Source organism: Glycine max, chromosome 7 (assembly GCF_000004515.6).
Source record: "Glycine max cultivar Williams 82 chromosome 7, Glycine_max_v4.0, whole genome shotgun sequence".
Classification (NCBI taxonomy): Eukaryota; Viridiplantae; Streptophyta; class Magnoliopsida; order Fabales; family Fabaceae; genus Glycine; species Glycine max.
The window spans coordinates 8,692,596-8,720,422 of record NC_038243.2 but is presented as its reverse complement, the minus strand read 5'-3'; the positions used below and the strand labels follow the sequence as shown (position 1 = coordinate 8,720,422).

The window sequence follows — 27,827 nt, the reverse complement described above, 5'->3', positions numbered from 1 at the left end:
TGACATATATCAGACCTCAAGGGAATCAACCCCTCATATTCTATGCACAAGATCATGATGGAAATTGAGTACAAGCCAGTAAGATAACCACAACGAAGACTCAATCCTTCGATGAAGGAATAGGTACGAAAGGAAGTTCTCAAGTTATTGGAGGCATGACTCATTTTTGTTATGCGTTTTTAAGTCTAGAAAAATTAATTAAAGAATTTGAAACATGAATGAGTTCCTCTACTTTATTTTATTGCAGTTGTAAATGTTTACAAATTGAATATGCGGCATCTACGTATAACAAATTCCCTGTGGACACAAAACTCAGACTTACTGTTTTAATTACTACTTGTGCGAATTGGTACACTTGCCAATCGGTTAACATTTATATGATATGTATATCTACATGTTGCATTGTTTCTCTCTATTAGTTAAGAATGTAATATTTCACTCTTCGTGTGTTGTTTGTATTTCGATCATGTGATGATCTCAAACTTTGTGTTCGTGAGAACATATGACTAGGTAAATTGTTTTAAGAAACCTTGTGCTGAAGGCTAGGATGTCAAGACACAATGTTTTGATAGGAGGTGACATTGGGGTATGAGTTTGTTTAATTACATGATGTTTTGAGCAAAAAAATGTTTATAACAAGTTTTATTTGGTAATACTGAAGTGAATGTGAGTCTTTTACCCTTTTGAAATGCTTTTATTTAAATTTATTTAAAAACTTTTAATTAATCTAATTTCTTATTCCTTTTATTATTAGTACATATATGTGTGGGATAGAGGGTATCACAGTACACATAGCACACAGTTTGGTCTAGCATTTGAATTCATGTTTGCACATGTATGACATCCACTTTGTTTCAAAATGAATTAAAAGTACAACATAATCATGTTGAGTGATCTGTTTTACAAAAGAATTTGAAAGATCTACCCAGATTGCAATGAACTAGTGGTAAATTCTGGAACCAATCTAGCTGGAGAAGAAAGAATAGGTTTTGGGGGCATTTCTAGGGAATTCATGTTGCCTTCTAGCATATCTATTACTTTGCTCATTGTTGGTCTATCTTGTGGAATTGTTTGAACACACCATAAACCCACTATAGTCATTTTCCTTGCTATCTCTGTTTCTTGTGTGGCTATCACCCCATCAGTTGTCAAATCTCTGCCCTGCTCTAGCCTTTTGTATATCCAATCTGGGAAGTACTCACTTGTTTGACTGGTTTCTGCATTAATATTCTTCTTCACTCCCACCATTTCTAGCAGCATCATTCCATAGCTGTAGACATCAGATTTGTGTGAAATTCCACCAAAGTGTTTGTTGCACACTTCTGGAGCTACATATCCTATTGTTCCCCTAGCATATGACAGGGAAACAATGCTATCTTTCCTGGGAAAAAGCTTTGCAAGCCCGAAATCTGATATCTTGGGACATAGATTCTCATCCAAAAGAATGTTTTGTGGTTTTATGTCAAGATGTAAAATTCGAGTATTGCAACCACTATGCAAGTACTCTAATCCTCGGGCTATACCTATTGCAATTTGCCACAAATTATCCCAACTCAAGGATGCAGTGGTTTCAAGACCCTTATTGTAAATAAACTTGTCTAGGGAACCATTGGGCATAAACTCATAAATGAGAGCTTTTTTGCGTCCTTCCAAACTGAATCCAAGAAGTGTGACAACATTAACATGAGAAGTTCTACTGATGCTAGCAACCTCATTGATGAAGTCTTCGCCATTTCCTTTGGATGCATTCAATATCTTTACAGCCACAGGGCAACCACTGTGTATCTCTCCTTTGTATACGGCACCAAAACCGCCTTCACCCAGTTTAACTTTGAAGGAGTTGGTCATTTTCTTAACTTCGGAAAATTTATACCTCTTCTGTGCCAGTGCTCCATGATGTTTTAAGAATGATTCTATAACTTTTTCATTCTTTATCGTAAACCAATGTTTTACTTTTGTTGATGACTTACGTTTAGTAGAGCAAATTATGATGCATATCATGAATCCTCCCATTACTCCAGCTGTGATACCTGTGTTAAAATACATATAGGAGAATTAGAGGTTAACAAATATTTGAATTCCTTTTATTTCTGGAGGTTAATATTTATCAGTTTAAATTGTACGCAACAGACAAGACCCAAATAAATAAGAATATATAAGAACACGACGGTGAATTACCAATGCTAGTAAATTAAACCATAGATATGGTAAGAATAAGAAGACGGTAGTTAATTATGTGTTTTTCTGTTATTTTAAAGACCATTTTTAGTTTTTCAATGGATTAGAGGTTATTACCAAACAAGTGTTCCTGACCGAATGCTTCATCTAAGTCATGATTCAAAGTAAAAGATGGTATATGTTTGGTGACTTTTCTTTTTCGAAAATTGAAAATATATTTTTCCAATGATTTCTTAAATATTTTCATTATTAAAAGCTTTTGTGTACATAAAATAAATCAAATAATCCAAAGCATGTACATTTTTAAGATTACCTATCTATCTCACCGTTATTTCTGTCAATTTCTTTTATATCACTGTTCTTTCATTGTGGACAAATAAAATATTTGTCAACTTTTTTCGTCTCATTTCTTTTTTTTTTTCCTTTCTATTTTTGTGTTTCTTTTTTTTTTCCATCACTTCTTATATCTATTGCTTTCTCTCTTTAGCTTTTTTTTTTCTTCTTATCTCTCTCTTCCCTTCACCCTAACATGGAATGGGCATTGATATTTTTCCTATTTCCAAACTATAATAGGTGAAAGTAATGTAAGTAAGCATCTGGGTAAAATAAAAAAAGAGAAAAAAAAAAGAAGCAATATCTATACAGTGAAGGGCAATGATTCTTACTTAATATCAGATTTATTAAAAATGTTATAAATATTAATTAAAGGAGGCGGTGTGGATGGAACGAAGAAATTAGATTAATTACCTATAATGAGTTTCCTCCTTTTGTTATTGCCTGCAACAGCACACATGGTGAGAGCAAAGACGAATCCGTTAGACTGTTGCAGTATTGGTGCATATATCTTGTTGGCATGATGATATTTCATTCATCAGATCATTTTCCACATAATTTCAACAGTGCTGTCGTAAAATTTATGAAAGAGGAATTGTGTAATCTAAAAGAAATTTCAACATTAGTGTTTAATTTACTCGTTGTTATATTATATTTTATAACTTGCGTATTTTAAAATACAAAACAATTATATTGAGAGTATTGATATTTGGATATCCCAACCATATGAAAACACCCCGTAGACAATCTTCATTGCTTTGTCTTCTTCTCTTTTTTTTTTCACATTACATAGGTTCATTTGTTTAAAATTATTTGTCAAAAAAAAAATTATCTATTTTTTATTATATTTATTTAAACTGTTTTTATTTTTAAAAAATAATTTTTTTACTTCAATAGAAAAAAATTCTATTTACTTCTTAAAGAAATACTTATTTTAAAAAGCATCTATTTCACAATTACTTTTTATAAATTTACACAAATTGAACAATAATCAATTACATTAATTATTTATGGTATCTCTCTCAAGGTGTATTCTTCCAGAGTGGTCAAATATATATTTTCCTTCCTTCTATGAATGTGTACTATTTTTTCACTTGGTACAAAAAAATCAGACGTGTTAGTACTAAAGCCGGTGGATTTGTCACTCAACTAATAATTATCAAGGAATTGAGCTTTGACTGGGTCAATGAGGCGCTGAGTAATGGCAAGTGATAAATTAAGGGATACCAATTAACCTTCAATTCATGCCCTTTGGATCCCTCAAAATAGTTTTTTTATAGTAAATTACACTAATATTGCTTGAAGTTTTGTAAAATTAAACAAACATTCTCTTCTCTTAGTTATTTAAAAAAATATACATTAACCTCCTACACTAGTCCTCCTTTGTTATTAAAAAACATACATTAATACTCTCTTACATATTATTACATTAACCTCCCTTAGTTAAAAAGAAATCTCTTAGTTATTTAAAAATATACAAACACCTTAAATTTTTTAAAAACATTACACCGAGTTCCTCTGAAAGGAGGTTAGTGTAAATATTAAAACAAAAAACAAAAAATATTTGTATAATCATGGATATCTATATAATTTAATTTACTCACTTTTTATAACGATAGAGAAAGTACATAACATTGGTATGCGCGTACAATAACTTGAGGTGCATATATATCTCGTTAATTAAATATAAAATATTCTACAACCACGCCATCTAATTTGATTTTTTCCCGAAGGAAAGTCGATGCAAAGTAGGACAAAAGGAAGAAAAGTCGAAAGCACCTCTGTTTGATTCACAATGAAAGAGAGGGTCAGGAACACTAACATTTTTTTTTTTGTAAAATGCAATTGTTTATTACTTAAAATTCATGTGATTTTTTTTTATGATACTATCATTTAATAATAAAGATGAAACTCATATGTTTAGTGAGAATCACATTTGCCTAATAATTCATAAAGTAAGATAAAAAAGTTCAGTGAATTTTTTTTTTTTTTTTACACACACTATATGAAAATATATATGTATATATATATATATATATATATATATATATATATATATATATATATATATATATATATATATATATATATATATATATATATATACTCGATAAAATATTTTAATTAATTTTTAATTTTTTTATTAGTTAAAAACCTTATTTGATTAGTTACTAAATAAATTTTTTTATTAGGTTCTAGTATTTTTTTTTTGAAATATTATTTTGAAGTAGTATTTTTAAAATACTAGATTTTATTTTTTTCTATTTTTTATTTTTGATATATTTATCTATTTTTTAATTTTTTTAAAAAATAAATTATGATTTATTATTTTTCTGTCATTTTAATTTATACTTTTCAATTACTCTAATAATTAATTTTATTGAATATTTATAATTTAATGTTAGTTTTTGAGTTTTAAGCTAGCTTTTCAACTTGTTTTGGTAAACCAACAATAACTCAAAGCTATATATAAAATTAATTAAACATGAAGTAAATTTTAAGATGATTTTTAAATTAATTAACATAATTTATTGAAATTATTGTGTTCTTATTTACAATATACTTTTTACACTTTTAATGTAATAAATTTATTTAATATTCATTTTTAATCAATGAAAAATTCAATTTAATATAGTCAAACTGGATGAGTTCAAAATTTAATAATGTGATAGCTGATCTGAATCAATTTGAGTTTGGAGGTTTGTCATTGAACTAATATGGGATTGGGTTAATTAGGCTTGTGGGCTAGTGAATTAATAATAATAATTATACTTAAACGTCAACCTTTTCCATCTCTCTCCACCCTTTTACTAAACTAGATCTATTACCTACACTGACTTTTCTTTTTCCGTCACTCAATTTATTTGTCAATTTAACTCTTATTTTTCATATTTAAAATAATTAATTTTTTATAAATTTATTTAACTTCATCTATTAATTATTATTTTTATTATCTATTAATTGGACCAATAAATTGTAAATATGTGTTTTTACATATCATAAAATGATTTTAAAAAATTAGAAAAAAATAGCAAAAGGGGAGAGAACCGAGAAAGACCAAAAAAAAAAAAACTAATCATGAATATAGCCGCCAGAGAAATTTCAGGGAAATTCAGAGACGTCTATTAGTCACTAATGACTAATGTTCAAAGTGAAACTATGAAGAAGGAACCTCTCATTACTCGCTGGGACAAGTAGAATAATACTCACAAATATTTTGAAGTTTGAAAAACACGCATTATTCAACAACGTACTCTAGCTTGCTCTCGTCAAAGCTGAGGTCAACAGTCATGTAATTGTCACTTAAACAGTTAAACCTCGAAGAGTTGTGTAAAATTTGCGTTAGAAAAAGTAGTGCCTTAAATTTGTATTATTGTTGTTGTTTTAACTTTGAAATTTAATTTAATTTAGTTTATTATTCATTATTATTAGTAAAACAAATACTAATAACTAATGCTCTTAAAGAAAAAAAGTAAATAAAAATATTATTCAATAGAAAACATAAAATATATAATATTTACTTTGCTGAATATTTTTTGTTCTTTGAATGAAAAGACTTACAAAAAAAAGGTTATGAGATTAACCTGATCGAAGTGCATTAGAAAGTTACAAGGAGAGGTTGAATTATGATTCTTAATAATTTCTTGGCCAAATCTGCACAGTTGAAATTCTTCTGATATTTTTGCTTAAGATTTTTTTCACAGCTATCAAATAATTCTATAGAAGCAAGGAAATAATATTCAATCACCGAAATATGCTTCTATGCATGATATAAAAAGACCTTGCACTAATGTTCATGGTAGAGAGGAGATAAATATAATGGAAAAATATAAAAATGAAAAGTTAAAATAGACGATAATAAGGGGTAAATTAAAGGTGTTTGGTTGAGAAATACAGACAAGAGAAATGAGAGAAATAAGTGAGAAATAGTACTGGGATCTCATTGTAGCCCTATCACCATAAAACTATGGTCAATCTCTTAGCTATCTCATTTTCTTCTGGTGTCATCACCTCATCCAGTCTCAAATCATTGCCCAACTGAAGTCTTTTATATACCCAATGCAGAAAGTATATTTCACTTCTGTGACTTGCTTCATCTATAGTGTTCTTTCTCCTTCCCACCATTTCCAGCAACATCATTCCAAATCTATAAACATCAGACTTGAGTGAAACCCCTGAAAAATGTCACCTATTGTTCCTCTAGCATCTGACATAGAAATTATGCTTTCATTTCTAGCAGAGAGTTTAGCTAGCCCAAAATCTGATATCTTGGGCAGAACTTCAAATCCAAAAGAATGTTATGTGGTTTTATGTCAAAATGCAAAATTCGAGTGTTGCATCCTATATGCAAGTATTCTTAGCCTCTAGCTATACCCATTGCAGTTTCATACATAATGTCCCAACTCAAGGGTGTAATGGTTTCAGGTCCTTTTCTATAAATGAGCTTGTCAAGGGAACCATTGGGCATAAATTCATATATGAGAGCTCTCATGCGGCCTTCCAAACATATGCAAACTGGCTTCTCCGCAGCCGCTGTGTCTGCCATGTCAGTCACGCACCCACCGAGTGACTAAAAAATGGAAGGGATGAAGCTTTGCAATGGATGATGTTGCTAAAACGTGTTTTGATCAATGAAAATGAAGAGTGAGGAATTTTTAAAATCCCACCTATTTTGGTGGAATTCTAAATTCCTAATTTTAATGAAGGATAAAAATTCCAGATTAAACGTCCAACTGGAACAATTTACTGAATAGCAATTAAAATACCTTGAATAGGAATTTACGGATTATTCTGAATTTCAATGAAAATATTTGTAAAATTTTATAATTCAAACAAGTTATTTTATAATTGACTGTAAAATTTAATTAAGAGCTAGAAAGGCTTTCAAGAAAGAGAGGGAGTCACATATTATGTTGTCACATGTATGAAATCCACTTGGTTTCAGAAGTACAGAATAATTATGTTGAACAATTCATTTTACAAAGTATATAACATGGAATATCTACCCAAATTGCAAAGAAATTAACTTCATATAGTGGGAGATTCTGGTACTGATCTAGTGGGAGAAGAAAGAATAGGTTTTGGGGGAATTTGTGAATTCACGCTGCCTTCTAGCATATCTACTACTCTACTCATAGTAGGTCTATCTATCCTTTGGAAAGGTTTGAACACACCATTACCCACTACAGTCATTCTCTTTACTATCTCATTTTTTTTTCATGGTTATCAACCCGTCAGGTCTCAAATCTCCTCCCTTCTCTAGCCTGTTATAGACCCAATATGGGAAGTATATCTCACTTGTGTGAATAGCTTCCGCATCAATATTCTTTCTCCCTCCCACCATTTCTAGTAGCATCATTCCATAGCTATAAATATGGTTATCAAATTTTTGAGTAAATTCATTAATTCTTACGAGTTTACGAGTTCACTTGTCCTCTGCGAGTTGACTCTTGAGTAAATTCTTCTTGTAATAGACTGTGGACAAACTTTAAATAAACTCGGTAGACTCAAGTTTACCACCGAATCAATGAATTAAGAAGTTAAAAAAATTAGACCAAAACATAAGTCATTTTTTATTGTTTTTTTGTCTGTTTAGCATTCGACATACTTTCATTTAGTGTGTTATTCTCAAATACAAAATTTCCACCTTTAATAATATTAAATCCTTGTTTTCTAATAGCATCAAACTCTTGATGAGAGTACCACTACTATAATGTTTGCAAGTTATTATCTAATAGTGATATATTATTACTAGACTTGATTATTTAAATATTCTGAACTATATGATTTATTATTTTGCTATATTATATTGTTGAAATGTTTAATTAGTATGTTATTTATAAATATTTTATTATTATTTTTATATAAAATAGATTTTTACGAGTTAACAAGTTGAGTCTATGAAACTCTCACGAGTAAACATTAGATTTGTGTGAAATTTCGCCAAAATTTCTATTCCATACTTGGAGCTACATACCTATTGTCCCTCTAGCATCTAACATGGAAATAATGCTCTCTTTCATAGGACAAAGCTTTGCAAGCCCGAAATCTGGTATCTTGGGGCAAAATTTCTCATCCAAAAGAATGTTATGTGGCTTTATGTCAAAATGTAAAATTCGAGTGTTGCAACCCCTATGTAAGTACTCTTGCGCGCAACACCCTTCACACATAAATCATGCCGTTTCCACACATAAATGCATGTTCTTTGAAAATGATGGCCACGATTCTCACCACCATATGAATCAATAAAAGCAAAACTCCTCCTACGAAACCACCACCCTCTTTCCTCTTTCTCCATGACCCTGTGCCTTCTTACTTCCCCGCACCAAACAAAAATACTAATCATGCAGAAAACACGTTGTATAGTATTCTCTAGTTCTTGCAAATAGAACTGAGTTAAGGAAGGTAGTAATTTCCAATGAATTAATGTTGAGTAAGAAACAAAATTTATCATTGAAGTCAAATTATTGGCGCGCCACAGCAACCACAAAATGGCTAAAACTGAAACCACATGCCAAAATCATATGTAGATGGAAGTGATAGATGAGTCACCCTTTTGGGAATTGGAAATTCCTAAGTTACACCCGAAACAGAGGAAAGTACCATTATGATTTGCCAAACATACAATACAAAAAATAGTTGAATAGAAAGGTGCTATGTTTTCTGCTTTCTTCTTAGAAACATGCAAAGCATCCTTCATAGCCTCTCTTGGAACAGAAACATTGATTCTATTCTTGCACCCCAGACCTTTCAAATTGTAGAATTCTAAGTTAAAAGATAAGATGTATTTAATGCATAATGAAATTGATTTTTTACCATTAACGTTTAGGTGGTTTAAATTTAAAGTGAAAGATTACATCATATTTGTGTAAAATTCTGCCAAAATTTCTGGAGCTACATACCCTAATGTTCCTCTGGCATCAGACCTGGAAATAATACTTTCATTTCTAGGACAAAGCTTTGCTAGCCCAAAATCAGATATCTTGGGACAGAACTTCTCATCCAAAAGAATGTTGTCGCTTTATGTCAAAATGTAACATTCGAATGTTGCATCGGTTATGCAAGTATTCTAGTCCTCTGGCTATCCCTAAGGCAGTTTGCCACAAATTATCCCAACTCAACGATGAAGTTGCCTAAAGCTCCTTACTGAAAATAAACTTGTCAAGGGAACCATTATACATGAATTCATAGATGAGAGCTTTCTTGCGTCCTTCCAAACAGAATCAAAGAAGTATGGCAACATTAACATCAGAAGTTATACTCATACTAGCAACCTCATTGACAAAGTGTTTGTCATTTCCTTTGGATGCATTCAATATCTTTACAGCCACTGGGCAACCACTGTGTAGCTCTCCTTAGTATACAACACCAAAACCACCTTCACCCAATTTAACTTTGAAGGGGTTGGTCATTTTCTTGACTTCAAAAAATTTATCTCTTTTGTGCTAGAGCTCCATGATATCACTAATCAGTTTTGTAGACAATTTAATGATAAATTAGTCTTCAAAAAATATGATTTATTGTCAAATTGATTCTTCTATATTACAATTTAATGATAAAATGGTCTCACAAATTTAACAGTAAGATTAATTTGTTGCACTTTTTACGCATTTAGAAATTAAACTTATATTTTTCATCTTTCAGACATCAATGTTACTGCATCATACTTTTGGGGACAAAAATTTGTTTAATTATAATAAATACACATGCATCACACATCAATCTCAAGTAAAAATAGTATATACAGTTATTCTCACACAAATTGGAATGAAAATGCTATGGATATCATCTATGAAGAATGTGAGACATGAACAAACCAAAATCAATAAACCATTCTTCAAACTAGTGTGGTTTTCTACGAGACCGATAAAATAAATGCTATGGAGACTATATGAATTACATGAGCAACAACAGTCAACACTACCATATAAAACCAATCTGAGAGCAAATTTTAAAGTTGAAGTAAGAGTAACCAATGCCCATATACATATACAAATGGTCTCTTTAGAAATTAATCAACATGAAGAGAAAAATGAAAACATTGATTAAAAGAAAATGGAAACGATGATTTGCCAAAGAACATATTCACATTAAACCCCCAAAGTTTAGCATTTCCATCTAGCATACAAGCAACGTTGTTATTTTCAATTATTATTATTTTTACTCTGTTCTCGAGCAAAGCTAAAAATTGTCAGATTATGTTTTAAAAAAAGGCTTTTGGGTTAAATATAAAGACTCTTGAAATCACTTGAAGGATGAGCACTAACCGTAGAATAGTCAATTATTTAGATGCTTCGATGCTTTGGGCAATATGTTTTATGCATGTTGAACTCGACAATTTAGACAGAGCAGGCAAAAGTGAAGGAAGCCATCTCAATGAAATGAAGTTTTACAGTGTGTGTGGCAATTGGCAATATATGGAGTTCCAATAATAACAATTTAGAAACACCCTGTAAAAATTATTATTTCTTGATTAATTTCAATATCAAAACAGACCAGAACCTTAAAAATATTGAGATAAAAGCAAAGCTAGATGTCGGAATCTGTTTACTATAGATGGAACAACCTCTTCTACATTTAAACTAAATCAATAGATGGCACAACCTGTTCTTTGTCACACATCCCTGAAACTGATAAAAAAAACTAGCATTAGAAATAATGCAATAGTATCAAGTTTTTGATGTTTGAAATCAAAGATAACCTTAGAGTTTAAAATGGAGGAAAATGAAAATTTAGAGAAAAGATATTAAAGGAATTATAATATATACAAAATCAAGAGAATGACAGGGCGGGGCATTACACGATACATGTGGAAAGCATCAAAGAAGGACCCAATTTTGCATAGAAATTTTGGTCTGCCCATCTTGCAGATCATGTGGAAGAGGCAACCATCCTTATGGCAGTTTTTTCACCTACTTCAGCACTTCTCTTTCTCACATGAAAATGAAATGGTAGAAGGAAATAGACAAACAAATAGACATCGGATATATAAAAAGAGATGCACAAAGAGATGAAATGGGGTAATGATGTGGCATGGTATTGATTTGTACCTCAGGATTTATATATTACAAATAGATAAGTAGATTACAGCATAATTATGTTTGAGTGATCTATTTTACAAAATAACTTGCAAGATCTACCCGGAAGATAGCAAAGAACTAGTGGTAAATTCTGGAATCGATCCAGTGAGAGAAGAAAGAACAGGTTTTGCCACTACTCAAGATCTACCCGGATGATAGCAAATAACTGGTAAATATTGGAAGTTACAATATATTATTGTTACCCGGAAGATAGTGATGAACTGTAAGAGATACTAAAAATACAATTACTATAAGAAAAAGAAAAGAACGACGAGAGGCTATCAAGAAAGAGGAAGACACATTTGTTGCCACTTGTCCATCCTTTGTAACTGATTTCATCAGAGTCAACAACTTTGATCTCACCTACAGCAACAATAATATTTGGCCCTGACTCTTACATAGAGCTAAGCACAGCACACAGTTTGGTCTAGCATTTGAATTCAACTTGTTTGCACATGTATGGCATCCACTTTGTTTCAAAATGAATTAAAAGTACAACATAATCATGTTGAGTGATCTGTTTTACAAAATAATTTGAAAGATCTACCCAGATTGCAATGAACTAGTGGTAAATTCTGGAAGCGATCTAGCTGGAGAAGAAAGAACAGGTTTTGGGGGCATTTCTAGGGAATCCATGTTGCCTTCTAGCATATCTATTACTTTGCTCATTGTTGGTCTATCTTGTGGAATTGTTTGAACACACCATAAACCCACTATAGTCATTCTCCTTGCTATCTCTTTTTCTTGTGTGGCTATCACCCCATCAGTTGTCAAATCTATGCCCTGCTCTAGCCTGTTGTATATCCAATCTGGGAAGTACTCACTTGTCTGACTGGCTTTTCCATTAATATTCTTCTTCACTCCCACCATTTCTAGTAGCATCATTCCATAGCTGTAAACATCAGATTTCTGCGAAATTCCGCCAAAATTTCTATTCCATACTTCTGGAGCTACATACCCTATTGTTCCTCTAGCATCTGACATGGAAATAATGCTCTCTTTCATAGGGCAAAGCTTTGCAAGCCCGAAATCTGATATCTTGGGGCAAAAATTCTCATCCAAAAGAATGTTATGTGGCTTTATGTCAAAATGTAAAATTCGAGTGTTGCAACCCCTATGCAAGTACTCTAGTCCTCGGGCTGTACCTATGGCAATTTGCCAGAAATTATCCCAACACAAGGATGCAGTTGTTTCCAGACCCTTATTGTAAATAAACTTGTCAAGAGAACCATTGGGCAAAAACTCATAAATGAGAGCTTTTTTGCGTCCTTCCGAACTGAATCCAAGAAGTGTGACAACATTAACATGAGAAGTTCTACTGATGCTAGCAACCTCATTGATGAAGTCTTCGCCATTTCCTTTGGATGCATTCAATATCTTTACAGCCACAGGGCAGCCACTGAGTAGCTCTCCTTTGTATACAGCACCAAAGCCACCTTCACCCAGTTTAACTTTGAAGGAGTTGGTCATTTTCTTAACTTCGGAAAATTTATATCTCTTCTGAGCTAGTGCTCCATGATGTTTTAAGAATGATTCTATACCTTGGTCATTCTTTAACGTAAACCATAGTTTTACTTTTGTTGATGACATACATTTAGTAGAGCAAATTATGATGCATATCATGAATCCTCCCATTACTCCAGCTGTAATACCTGTGTGTTAAAAGATATATAGGAGAATCAGGGGTTAAGAAATACTTGAATTCCTCTTGTATCTGGAAGTTAATATTTATCAGTTTAAAATGTACACAACAAACAAGACCCAAATAAATAAGAATATACAAGAACACGACGGTGAATTACCAATGCTTGTAAATTCAACCATAGATATGGTAAGAATAAGAAGACGGTAGTTAATTATGTGTTTTTTTTGTTATTTTAAAGATCATTCTTAGATTTTCAATGGATATGAGGTTATTTCCAAACAAGTGTTCCTGACCGAATGCATCATGTAAGTCAATGATTCAAAAGATTTTCTAAATATTTTCATTATTAAAATCTTTTGTGAACATAAAATAAATTAATTAATCCAAAAATGTACATTTTTAAGATTGCCTATGTATCTCTCCGCTCTTTCTGTCAGTTTTTTTTATCTCACTGTTCATTCATTGTGTATAAATAAAAAAATTTGTCAATTTTTTTCATCTCATTTTAAATTTTTTTCTTTGTATTTTTGTGTTTCTTTTTGTTAGTCTCATATTTAATGAGCCGCTCTCTTAAATTTATAATTTATAATGAATTTTAATAATAGAGAGTGTTAATTTGAGAGTACTCCTCGTTAAGAGAAATAAATATGCATAATAGGAAAAAAAGTTGAAGGAAAACCCGATCTATTACCTAAAATGAGTTTCATCGTCCAATGAATTTTTCCTGCAACAGTCAGCAGTGATAGCAGAGATGGGTTAGCATTGTGCCAATTCAAGGAAGATATTGTAGTTGACTATAACAAACATAAACATGTATATTTATGTACTTTCACCGAAGGCCTCATGTAGAAAGTACACGCTAATGGCTATGGCATGATATCCGAAGAGAGACACAATGGGAATTACCAATAACTGTATACAGCACCGACATCACACCCAATGTTAGGAATATGAATTTTTAATAATTATTTTCATTATAAATATAAGTACCACTTTTCGACTTTTTACTACTATTTATTTATTGAGAGATACACTTAATGAATTGATAAAAGTAAATGAAGGAAAAGTGGAAAAAGGATGGATCACAACTTTTCCGTCGTGTACCACCATTTTTATCTAAAAGGACATTTTTATAACTTTAGACCATCTAACATTCTATTTTTTCGTGAAATAAATTAAAAAGATTTTTTTATTTAAAATAAATAAAGTTTTAGAAAAAAATAATAAGATTTTTGTAATTAAATAAATAAGGAGAAATAACTTTATTAAAATATACTAGAACAAGAACGGAACTCAAACACACACGGATTACAGTAACAGAGGATAGAAAAGTGAGAGAAAAAATATTCTTATTTTTTCTATTATATTACACTCTAGCACAAGGTTGATATTTATAGCATATCAAAAAACTAAAATCAATGTGATAGCTAGGATTGGAAATCTGTCAAATTGACTTTATTTAACTAATCTTATCTATTGGTTAGAATCACTTCTAACACCTCCCCTTGATTCAAACCAATTACAAACTAACAACATTCAAAAACTCTCTCAACTCCTTAAATCTTTCACTCTTCAAGGACTTAGTCATAATGTCACCAAGCTGTTTCTCAATTCTACAGTGTTGAAGTCTGATCTTCCCCTTGCTCACTTGATCTCTGAGGAAATGAAATTTGGTGTCTATATGCTTGCTTCTGCCGTGTGACACAGGGTTCTTAGCCAAATCAATTGCTGATTTATTGTCTACCAACAAATCCACTGCCTCACCAGTAAACACCTTCAATTCTTCAAGTAGAGAGGATAGCCACAAAGCTTGACAGGCAGCTGCACAGGTTGCAATCTATTCATCTTCACAAGTGGACAATGCTACTACTGTCTGCTTCTTAGAACTCCAGGATATGGGAGACCCTGACAGCAGGAAAACTTGTCCCATGGTGCTCCTTTTGTCAACCAAATCACCACACTAGCCATAATCAAAGTAGGCTACAAGGTGTAGGCTATCATCTCCCTTAGTGTGATGAGGAAACAAAATGCCATATCCGAGTGTTCCTTTTAGATACCTCATGATTCTTTTAGCTGCAATCAAGTGTGGTTGTCTAGGATCACTCATAAACTTGCTGACCAAACCAACACTAAAAGCCACTTCTAGCTTGCTGTGACAAATAAACCTCAGGCTACCAACAATCTACTTGAACATAGCTCCATCAACAGAGCCCTCATCTTCACTCTTCACAAGCTTCACATTCAATTCAACTGGAGTCTCTGCTGGTTTACAGCCCATCATTTTAAATATCTTCAGGACTTCATAGATATATTTCCTTTGATCCAAGAAAATGCCTAGATCAGTCATCTCAAATTCACTTTTCAATCCTTGCTTGAGTGATTTAATAACAGTCAAACTACTACCAGTGATGAGTAAATCATCAACATGCAAGCACATCACCAATATCTCAGTTTCAGTTACTGTTTTGATATACACACCATGCTCAACTAAGCATTTCTGAAAGGCAAAACCAGTTAGAAAGGAGTCAATCCTTTTGTTCCATGCCCTAGGTGATTGTTTCAAGCCATACAAGGCCTTCTTAGTCTCAAAACCTTTTGTTCTTTACCTTTACATATGAAGCCAGGATCGAGGTTGTACCACAAAAACTTCTTCATCAAGTGGCCCATTTAGAAAGACTGACTTGACATCTAGTTGCCACAGTTTCCAATTTCTCCAGCTAGTTAGGGAAACAATCAATCTTACAATCACCAATCTTGATATTGGAACAAATACTTCAGTATAGTCTAAACCTTCATGTTGCATGAATCCTTTAGCCACCAGCCTAGCTATATGTTTTGCAATCGACCCATCAGGCTTGAGTTTAGTTTGAAAACCCATTTAACAGCAATAGGCTTTTTGTTCTGAGGTAAATTTACCATTTCCCAGGTATCATTCTTCCCAATGCTCTTCAATTCTTCCTCCGTTGTTGATCTCCATACTTCCTTAGAGATAGCTTCCTCAAAAGTAATAGGTTGCATGTCTGCCATAAGTGCCATATGCTGAACCAAATCACCATCCTCAGTAATTGCATTACCAGGGTAAACCTGATAATCTCTGAGTCTTAAGGGAAAACTTCTGGCTCTTGTAGGTCTATCAACCACCATCTGAGGTTCATTATTGACTACTTCTTGATGTATCTCTTGTACCGGATCATCATCTTTCAATTCTAGTTGAATCTTCGGTATTGTCTCAGAAGTAGGCTGAAACTCTTCCCATAAGCTTACTTCATCAAAGTAAACATCTCTACTAAATAGAACTTGTTGATTCTTTGGATTGTATAGTTTGTATGAACCAGTAGAGTTGTATCCAAAAAAAATCATTGGCTCACCATTGTCATCCAACTTCTTTCTCCTTTGATCAGGAACGTGCCTATAGCAAAAGGATCCAAAAATCCTGAAATGCTTAACTAAAGGTTTGCTTCTTGACCAAGCTTCTTCTGGAACCATGGAGTCAAGCCTCTTGGTTGGACACCTATTCAGAACATGCACAACTGTCATGGCTACTTCACCCCAAAAAATGTGAGGAAGATTCTTCTCTTTAAGCATGCTTCTGACCATGTTCAAGATTGTCATATTCCATCTTTCTGCAATGCCATTATGTTGGGGAGTGTAAGGAGAAGTTACTTCATGAACTATACCATGCTCCTTACAGAAACCTTTAAGTTCTCCAGATGTGAATTCACCTCCACCATCTATTCTTAGAATTTTAATGCACTTTCCAAATTGCTTCTCCATAAGAGCTTTGAAATCTTTAAAGATGTTGAACACATCACTCTTGACTTTGATTGGGTAAAGCCACACCTTCCTGCTCAGATCATCAACAAAAGAGACAAAATATCTATTTCCTCCTAATGATGGAGTGTCAAGAGATCCACAAATATCTAAGTAAACATGCAATATTTCACTAGCCTTAGAAGTAGTAAAATTGCTGAAGGAATTCCTGGGTTGTTTGTTGATTAAGAAATTGTCACATATCTTCTTAGGAATTTTAATTGGAGGGAGACCAGTTAACATTTCTTTGGATCTCAAGAGGATCATATCTCTAAAATTTAAGTGGCCTAGTCTAAGGTGCCATAACTATGAATCATCTGACAAAGTTGCAGTGGAAAGACCCTGAGATTCAATGGTGTTTAGGCTTACCTTGAAGGTTCTGTTCTTGGCCAATGGGGCTTTCATCACCAGTCTCTTTGCTTTGTCATGGATTTCTAGAGAACCTTTAACTGAATTCACTAAACATCCTTTCTCCAAGAGCTGACCCAAACTAATCAAATTAGAGGTCATTCAAGGAACATACAATACTTTTGTAATCACTGCTTGTTTTCCATCTTCTCTTTTGACTAGTACATTTCCAGAACCTTCAGCCTGAGTGGTTCTATTGTCTTCAAATTTCATAGTACTCTTCTTCTTTGGATTGAAATTGACAATCCAATCTCGATGCCCTGTCATATGATCAGAACACCCAGAATCTATGTACCACACTTCATTGTTGTAAGATTTTTGATTGGTGATCATCATTAGCATCAAAGGTTGCTCCTCGGAGCTTGCTTCATTCTCTTCTTTAGCCATGTGTGCATGATGATCTCCGTGTGACTGACTCCCTTGATGATTTGTGTGACTTGTTAGGGTTGTACATTCTGTAGAAATTAAAGGTGCCCAATTCGATTACAATTGGAGCATTTCAGCCTCTTGCTATCAACCTTTTTCTTTCCTCCTCGCTAATTATTGAAGTTCCCTCTTTTATTGCAGCTTTCTGGTTGATCTTGATCAATCTTTCCTTGATCTTGGTTTTGACTATTTCTTCCAAATCCACCTTTGATATCTTTTCCACAACCTCAACCTCTGAAATGTCCTTTGAAGTTGTGGCCTCCTCTTTTTGAGGTATAAGCCTCCAATGCTTGATGATCACCAGACCTCTTTGAACCTCTTTCAATAAGTCTTAGCTCATGCGCCTCAATAGAACCTTGAATTTCTTCTACCTTCAAATCTTCAAGCTACTTGGATTCTTCAATGGCTCAACAATGTGGTCGAATTTGGGATTGAGAGTTCTCAAAATCTTTTCAACAATTGTTTGATTTGATATTTTCTCACCACAATTTTTCATCACATTCATGTGGGAGATGATTATGTTGAGGAACTCAGCTATCTTCTCGTTGTTCTCCATTTGCATTAATTCATATGGTCATCGCATCGTCTGGAGTCTCACCTTCTTCAGTTGCTCTGCACCTTTGTTGCATTTTTCCAGAATCTGCCACACTTCTCGCGAAGTTGCAGCACCTGTAATCTTCTCAAAGTGTGCCACATCAACACATTGTTGCAGTAAAATGGTCGCTTTATAATCTTTCTTCTCATATTCTTTGCAAAGTGCCTTCTGCACATCTGTGGCATCGGTTGTGTGCACCGAGAACCCTTCTTCTACAATTTTTGCGACTTCTTGATAACCAAGAATCGCCTTCATCTACACATGCCATTGATAATCTGATAGCTAGGAATGGTAATCTTTATTTGACTAATCCTATCTATAGGTTAGAATTACTTCTAACAAAATAATGGTTTGAAGGAAAATAAAAAGGATATTTGATTTATTCATTTGATAGGAAATAAAATAGAGTATTTGTTTATAAAATAAAAAAATAAAGAAAAATAGAGTAAATAATAAGCTGAGAGTACCTAGCTATAAATAGAGATATGTTAGGTCAATTTTTAAACTGACGATAGTGTATGCGCTTTCTCTTCCTCTTAATTTCGTTTTCCCTTCTCCTCCCCCCAAAACCCTTTCTTTTTCCCGCACACACTTAAACTTGTTTGTAAAATGACAATCTCTGACTTGTTAACCGTTGGATCATCGTGAAACTTGAGCATTAGGTTCGGAACTCATTTCTGAATATTCTCACCGTTGGAAATTCGAGAAAATGTTGGAGGTGATAGAAATTCCCTTTGCGTAACCTTCTCTTTTCTCGTAGAGACCCAAAACCTGTCTCAGTCAACCTACGATCCCAGACTTGTTAACCGTTGGATCATTGTGAAATTTGGAAAATAGGTTTGAAATTCATTTTTTCACATTTTCACCGTTGGGATTTGTAAAGTAATGTTTGGGGAGGGAGAAATACTCATTGCCCGCATACAGTGAAATGAAGGCTTCAATCTCTTCTCATTCTCTCTAACGTTTGGAAACCTTATTCGAGCAACCAAAGGAAAAGCTTGAGGAATGTCAGGGAACCATTAGAGATGTCACTATGATTGCTGGAACACACGTGAGCCCGCTTAGAGGTAAGGGATGAGTTTATCGCAATTGAGGTTAGAATGAACATGTGTAGGAATCCCTAAGAGATCAAATTGAGGTTTATTTTGGGATGTTTATTGTATTAAAATTCTTGTTGTATGATTATGTGAAATTATTTGAGGGGTTTTACTGCCCATGGATTGAGAAACATTTTTGTATATTTTTTGTGTTTTTGATAGGATTAACATGATAAATAGTTATATTGGGATCATGAAATTATGATTGAAATTGTGTATAAGTGATAAATTAAATATGTGATGAATTGCGGGATAACATGTTGCTTTGAAATTATAATATTGTTATTGAGATTGAGTATAAGTGCAAAGTTGAACATGTGTTAATTTGTGAGATACACGTAAACATGTGATGGTGGATTGTGACATTATGAGATGTTAAACTGTGGACATGAGATCTGGTTGTGAATAAGTGTGTGTTTAACACTTAATGTGACAATACTTGTTTGTAAGCTGTGAATTATACAATCACCCGACCAATGTTTATCTTGAGAAAAGTGTTTATGCGCAATGTTAAAGGGAAAATGTAGGTTTCCTTGTTAGGAACCGGTGTTAAATTGTAGCGCAATGTGTTAATCGCGTTTGAAACACGAGTGTGAGGTCATGGATATTTTATAATTCATTAACAGTGTATGTGTGTTAAATAAATTGTTTTAGGGGTTTGACCTAAATCTGGAAGGTGAGGCCCTAACGGATTCTTCGGAATCTAGGCCTTGAGGGTAAAGACACTCGATTTGAGTGCTCCTTTAAGCCTATGTTGATCCCATATGGTTAGAGTATTCTCGCAAAATAGAATGACCCTGACTGGTCACCTTATGATTTTACTTAGTGAGAGTGATCTGACATACTCATTGTGTGGTGTGAATTGTTATGTACTCCTAAGTACCCCAGGGTGATTTTTCATTGACAGGGTACCACATTTCATATAGGCTTGAGTCTTAGTGTATCTGTTGCATAACTCTTGTGTATTTATTGATATTGATTTATTTAGTGATATTGTGTTTCGATCTTTGAGTACGTGAATCATGTGAAAATGAATGAGACGTGTTGTGGTTTAATGTGATGTTACACGACAAAGTGGTGGAATTACGTGAGTTATGTTTAAGTAAATTGTATCTCATTTACATGATATGTATATCTAGTTTTCTCGTTTCTCTCTATTAGTTAGGAATGTGATAACTCACTCCCCATATGCTATTTGTGTTTGGATCCTGTGATGATCTTGAACTTTGTGTTCGTGGGAGCAAATCGTTAGGTGCATGGCTATGGAAAATCTCATGCTAGAGGATGCGGGAACATAATGCTCTAATAGGATGTGACATTGGGGTATAGATTTTTATATTAATTGCATGAATTTTTGGACGACCTTGTTTGAGCCGAGATGATTTTATAATTTTTTTGAATAAATTTTATTATGATGCGAGAAAAGTGAATGCGAATCTTTTACTCTTTTAAAAGAATTTTATTTAAATGTGTGTTTAAGAACTTTTAATTAACTATAATTTTTTTTTCTTTTATTATTAATATATATATGTATCTGATAGAGGGTATCCAAGACCACAACCACATAAAAGAGAATAAAAAAGTGTGACTACAAAATATAGCTTATATCAGACAAGTGATATACAATAAAAATTAATATAAATATTTATCCTCAGACTGTAAATTATATATGAATAATAATTTCAAACCATATATAACAGTTTTCCCTCTTAGAAGAGTTTGCTTGAAATTTTGTCTTGAGCCATGCTCATGTATACTGTTAATAATAATATATGCACTATATGCATGACAGTATAATATGTTGAATTTATTCGGCAAACAATTTTTAAATACAAGAACTATACGAACCATGAAAATAAAAATAATAGGTTAGTAGCAATTAAAAATCCATTAACAGAAGTAAAAAGGAATAATGGTTAAAACAAATTTAGAGATAGCCAATACAGCGAAACAACGGGGACACTAATTCATAGGAAAATACTTGATAATGTTATTCAAGGGTTATAAAGGAAAATATCAGGAAACGTTACTAAAAGTCAAAGTTGAATTCACACTTATAAGAAAAGGAGGAAAAACTGAGAACGGAAAAACCAAATCATGAAGCTGTAAAGAAGGAACCACCTAATAGTTGTATTGAAGGGGACCATCTGAGATGGACACAGCAAGACTAGGAAAAATATGCAGTCAATTATCTAGTTTTTCTCAATGTCAAGTCAACAAACGTAAGTGTAACTGTAACTGAAACTTCCCAGAGATTATTGAGTAAATTTGTGTTAGAAATATGAATTTTTAATAATTATTTTTATTATAATTATAAGTACCACTTTTCGACTTTTTACTACTATTTATTTATCGAGGAGAGATACACTTCAACGTAATATAATATTAGAAATTAATCTCATTCCACTCTGTTCTTGTTTTTGGGTGATGTAGTGAATGCATGTCTGTCCAGAAGTTAGAACAATTAATACCCAAGCTTATACCTATAATTTATACGACTTGCCGAGGGGAGAAAAAAAAAGTGAGAGAACTATTAAGTGGGGACTAGGAAGGCAGCTAGGATAGGGAAATTGAGACACTGATTTCATTATTGTAAGAAAAAAAATGATAATTTGCTTTAAAAAAAAAGTAATTATTGACGTGATGATTTTGTTGAATTGGAGGATTCGTACTTCCTAACGGGAACCAGATGCAGATTTAAGAGCATAGAGATGGCAAAGTATGAAGAGGATTTTGCTACAACAGTAAGTTGGTAGGAGAAAAGAGGAGCGAGGATAGGATAGAAGACATACTTTTAGAACAGTGTAGGGCGTGAGATCCATCAGGGCAATAATGGCATAAATTTTGGTAAAAATGAGCATCATGTCTCGAGCAATTTCCTTCACTTCCCAGGCATGTTGTGCAATCTTGAGAAACAGTATACTTGACCTCAAACCCTTTATCAAGAGCCTTTTCGACAGCAGAATTTTTACCACCACCATAATCAACTTCAGGAACGTCAGTCGGCACGTGCAAACGTCGCTTGCACTGCTCTAAAAGTGGATCCTGAAATCCCTCCCCAATATTAGGGATAGCATACCCGCACGTAATGCTGTGTGGAGGCGGTGGATATGTGATGGGGGGACAATCGTAGAATATGGTGACGTTGTACACTTTAGGGGGATACGAGAACAGAGTAGGGTTCAGATAAGTGTCACCAAATTGCGGAGAGCAAACATCACGGGCAAGGTCTGTTCGGACCAGTCTCATGGTGTAAGTGGTGATGTCGATCTCCTTCACCGTGTAATTTTGAGAGCCAATTAGAAGTGTAGTATCATCATCATAGCATTTGAGCTCGAATAGGTCACCGCCACCACATTCAGAGTCTCGCTGGTGGTTTCCCCAGAAAGGATACGATATGTTGATCAGCTTTCCGCATTTGTATGTTTGCTCTTTGCATTCCGAATAATTGTATGCGGCTTCACAGTATGGCAGAGTGATTAACAACAACCAAGAGACGGTGAGTACCACCGTACGGAGCATGGGGATATGCTCTTTGCAATCCATTGTTTCTCTTGCGCGCATCACCCTTCACACATAAATCATGCCGTTTCCACACATTAATGCATGTTCTTTGAAAATGATGGCCACGATTCACACATAAAGCAAAACTCCTCCTACGAAACTACCACCCACTTTCCTCTTTCTCCATGACCCTGTGCCTTCTTCTGATTTCGCCACACCAAAACAAAATACTATTCAAAATTCGGACCCGGTCTACTACTAGTCCTCTTGTACTATTTCTCATACTAAATGTTTTTTTAATCAACAACACCCGATTAAAACAACATACATCATATCTCACCTCACCCAACTTTACTTTATTAGACGGAATACTATCTATTTTTACTATTTTTAATTCATTTCCGCGTGACAAGGTACAAGCTATACATACAATTTTGTCTAGCCCATAAATCGATTATCATACCCAATACCATGCATACTTTTGTATGGATCAATGCTTTTCTTTTTAATAGTGTAACATATAATATTTTTGTAATCAACTTTTTATTATTATATTTCTCTATTAATTTGTATATTATCATGTTAATTTTTTCTAATCCAAAGAGTATAAACTACCCATTAGCAACGCACCATTTCCATTTTAGTTACTTTAGTTCAAACCTTAGTCATAACCTAAAGGAAAAAGAAACAGTTGAGTTTTTCTTCATTAACTATCAGTACCTTGTTCTAGGCATGCTCTGTTTATTTAGCTGTCCATTTTTTCCCAAACGTGTAGCATTTGAACTTGTGACCTAACCACCCACTATTTGAAATAAACCGGCCATTTTATTTTTTTCTTATTTTTATTATAAATATAAATGTATCCGATGCTGATTTCTAAGCAATTTGAAACATGTGAAAGGATATATTTGTTTTTTTATAATGAAAACTTCAACTTTGTCTTGTCCTAGTAAACAAAATGCAAGCTGTTTTAACAAGTTATTCCTCAACCCATCTTTCAAGCCTCAACTATTATGTGTTCAAGAGAAATCCATGCAAAATGAGAATGCAAAACAGAGCATTTTATCAAATTGAGTCTATCATTGCTGCTTCACTTTGACCCACCATTAGGATTAAGAGAAACACCCCAGAAAATGGGAACATGTACACAAGAAGCCCCACTGTTGAAAACCAGACCTAGAACAGGTTTCCATCAACGTAGAAAACAACCTTACACCTAAAATTGTTAATTGGCCTATGAAAAACCTAGGATCACAGTCATAGAACATGGTGATGTTGTGCACCGTAGATATTGGAAGAGGGTGGAAATCAGAGAATGATGCTGAAATCCGAGGAGCAATCATCATAGTTGGTGATATGGAGAAATTTTGAGAGCCAACTTTAATTATATATGCGTTAATGAAGTAGCTGCATGAGCTGGTGTTCATGCAGAAACACGTGTATAGTATTCTCTAGTTCTTGCAAATAGAACTGAGTTAAGGAAAGCATTAATTTCCAATGAATTGATGTTGAGTAAGAAACAAAATTTATCATTGAAGTCAAACAATTGGCGCGCCACAGCAACCACATAATGGCTAAAACTGAAACCACATACCAAAATCATATGAAGATGGAAGTGACAGAAGAGTCACCCTTTTGGGAAATGGAAATCCCTAAGTTCCACCCCAAACAGAGGAAAGTACCATTCAGATTTGCCAAGCATACAATACAAAAGATAGTTAAATAGAAAGGTGCTATGTTTTCTACTTTCTTCTTAGAAGCTAAGCTTATTGCAATACCTTGCATGTGAGGTATATAGCAAAATTTTATGATTAAATCGTAAGAGAAATTTATTGAATAAGGAATGGAACTCACAAAATTTTATGATTTCTAATAAATTTCAAATAAGAGAAAGAATTGTGTTCAAAATCAAAAGTTTATGTTAGAGGGAATGTTTTTGCATAAATTTTTTTTTGTGTTTTAACAAATTATTAATTTCAGTTTTGATTTGCAATGCTCCACTTCTATTCTGTGTAGGTGCTGTCCCACAAGGGATCATCCAAATTTGTATGCGACAAAGCAACACAGTCAGTTATATGGGATTATGGCAATCAAGTTTCATATATTGAAAATTATAGTAAGAAAAAGTAGTACAGCTTGTTAGATAACTGTTGCTGTCATCTTTCCATGAAAATCCAAATTTTTAACATCTAATCACCATAGTGACACACACCATTACCATATTGTTATATGCAGCATGCTTTTAAAAGCTTAAACTCAATTGTTATTACCAAGTAATAATATTTAAAAGTCAACGAAAGCCAAGCTCACCTTACCAAACCTACACAAGACATTATAAAATTTGACACGTTATCTCACGACGCAATCTTCAATAGTTTCGATCCTATATTATAAATCTTCTCCACAGAATGAAGAAAAAAAAATCAAAGGGAATTATTCTAACCAAAGTGCACTTTCCAACACGCAAAACAAACAATTCTACTCCATGTCTAGAATATGAAGCTCTACCTAATCCAGAGTGGATGTACTAGTGTGTTTATTCTAACCAAAGTGCACTTTCCAACACGCAAAACAAACAATTCTACTCATGTCTAGAATAAGAAGCTCTACCTAATCCAGAGTGGATGTACTAGTGTGTTTGGTTTCCCATCTCACATATAGTTTTTCACATTTATTGAGAAGATGGCAGTTATACCTTTTAGCCTTGTATATCCTACAGGTGATTTCTTACTTCTCAATGGGTTTCTAAACTAGCATGTAAGAGTATGTTTGGTTTGTAGTTGTAAAATTATGTTTTAAGGTAAAAATAATTTTATCAACATATCAGGATCCTTACTTTTGCATTCATTTTACTTTGTCCGTTAAATTTGCAATGGAACATATGCCGTAGCATTTTCAACTACAAACCAAACATGCACTAAGGAATTTGGATCCTCAAATAAAATCGAATGCCACCATTCAAAAGAACAAGATTATTGAGTAGGAGAACTTAATCTAAATCAAGGAAGAATACATACTCGGAGCATGTGGAGACTGTTTTGGAAATATTGGAGAATTAGGGGGTATCAGCGACTTTGCTGTCGTTGGTCTAGGTGTTTGTGCTGCTAATGGAGACCTTGCTAGGCTTTTGCTACAAACCTCATCACTAGATTGCTGATTAAGACAGAGGCACATAAATGCATCCTTAGATTCATTGTGCCCACATCTCCCACCAGATTTTATGCAACCATCACATCGGTCTTCATCCACACCACTCCACCCTACCTCAAATCCTCCTTCCAAAACTTTTTGCACAAGCAAAGCATCTTTCATAGCCTCTCTTAGAACAGAAACATTGATTCTATTCTTGCACCCCAGACCCTTCAAATTACCCACATCTTTACTTAACAGACAAAATGCATTTGGAAAACCACCACCTATGGGACAAGTGAATGGTATTGTTCCTTCAATGTTCACTCTAGACGTGTTTAAAACAGGACGACCACAATCATATAACAAAGTATACTCATCATCATTGGAAGTGTAGTTGAAGAAATCAGAATCCAACTTGACATCGCTATACTCATCAGTACAAGGGTCAATCCATAAATCCAACCTTGCAATCTTCAAAACCTTATATGTTTGATCAATCTCAATAACATGGAATCTCTGTGACACCATGCCAATTGTCACGCTGTCTTGTTGGCAATCAAGCTTGAACTTTGGATGCCCACAATAACTTGGTTGATGATCACTATTCCAAAATGGGTAGCTAATGTTGTCGATCTGACCACAGCTAAAAGGTTCACATGCTGAGTACCCTTCAGAATCACTAGATACATATGTTGGGAAGAAGAGTGAGAAGAAGAAAAGGGTGTTGATGAATGAAGAAAGAGGTTGAAGAAGAGGAAGATTCATGATAGAAATTAATATGAGAAGGGCCTTGAATTGATTGCATGACATGAGTGACTAGTGCTGTGAAATCATAAACCTTGAACAAGATTGCTTTATGTAGAAGAGATAGAGTGTGGAAATTAGGGGCGTGAGTGAAAATGTTAGCTTGCATGACAGGGAAATAGTGAATGTGAAACTAATTGTTGTAACCCGGTGAGTTGTGTGAACCTTAACTGTGAGAGAACGAGTAACATCAAGTACTGATTTTTGCATGAATCTTTGAATACTGAATGGATGCATCATTTGGAAATGATGAAGGCCATGTTGAATTTATTTCAGCCAAAATGTTAAAGAATGATTGAATCCCTTACACCCCTTTTGAAACAGACCAGAACCTTAAAAATATTGAGATAAAAGCAAAGCTAGATGTCGGAATCTGTTTACTATAGATGGAACAACCTCTTCTACATTTAAACTAAATCAATAGATGGCACAACCTGTTCTTTGCCACACATCCTTGAAACTGATAAAAAAAAACTAGCATTAGAAATAATGCAATAGTATCAAGTTTTTGATGTTTGAAATCAAAGATAACCTTTAGAGTATGTTTGGATGAAAAAATTTAAAATTTTGAAAAATTTTAAATTCTAAGAATTTCAAATACTTCAATTGAAATTCTTTTATTTTCAAAATTTTGTGTTTGGATAAAAAAAATTAAAATTATGAGGATAAAAAAATGAATGAAAAAAAAAGAAAATATGATTGGTGTACTAGTTAGGAATTCAGAAGGTGTTTCTTGAAGAAGACGGTAAGAAGACAATTTCAATTTTTCACCGTTTAGAAGGAAATTAAAATTTCAGATTTTTAATTGTTTAAAA

At 33.4% G+C, this 27,827-nt stretch overlaps 3 protein-coding genes across 4 annotated transcripts in view; all 3 read right to left on the bottom strand.

Moving 5' to 3' along the window:
* The window catches only part of LOC100796618 (LEAF RUST 10 DISEASE-RESISTANCE LOCUS RECEPTOR-LIKE PROTEIN KINASE-like 2.1), a 62,345-nt gene extending 35,184 nt beyond the window's left edge, over nucleotides 1–27,161 (bottom strand). The window contains exon 1 of the mRNA XM_014777881.3: nucleotides 26,094–27,161. Within this exon, the coding sequence (XP_014633367.2) occupies nucleotides 26,094–27,018 (925 nt within the window). The 5' untranslated portion in view covers nucleotides 27,019–27,161. The remainder of the gene's footprint in view (nucleotides 1–26,093) is intronic.
* Nucleotides 810–3,393, bottom strand: LOC100797690 (PR5-like receptor kinase). Its single transcript, XM_006583357.4, has 2 exons — nucleotides 2,926–3,393; nucleotides 810–2,030 (listed from the first exon to the last, which is right to left on the bottom strand). The coding sequence occupies exons 1-2, from the start codon at nucleotides 3,044–3,046 to the stop codon at nucleotides 922–924; spliced, it is 1,230 nt and encodes a 409-aa protein (XP_006583420.1). The 5' UTR covers nucleotides 3,047–3,393; the 3' UTR covers nucleotides 810–921.
* LOC106794113 (LEAF RUST 10 DISEASE-RESISTANCE LOCUS RECEPTOR-LIKE PROTEIN KINASE-like 2.4) lies at nucleotides 12,020–23,318 on the bottom strand. 2 transcript variants are annotated; one of them, XM_006583352.4, is made up of 3 exons: nucleotides 22,365–23,317; nucleotides 13,928–13,960; nucleotides 12,020–13,243 (listed from the first exon to the last, which is right to left on the bottom strand). In XM_006583352.4, the coding sequence occupies exons 1-3, from the start codon at nucleotides 23,134–23,136 to the stop codon at nucleotides 12,135–12,137; spliced, it is 1,914 nt and encodes a 637-aa protein (XP_006583415.1). In that variant the 5' UTR covers nucleotides 23,137–23,317; the 3' UTR covers nucleotides 12,020–12,134. The 2 variants fall into 2 exon arrangements, with proteins under 2 accessions (XP_006583415.1, XP_006583417.1); XM_006583354.4 differs by lacking the exon at nucleotides 13,928–13,960 and having other exon boundaries at nucleotides 22,365–23,318.
* Nucleotides 27,162–27,827: the final 666 nt, after the last annotated feature.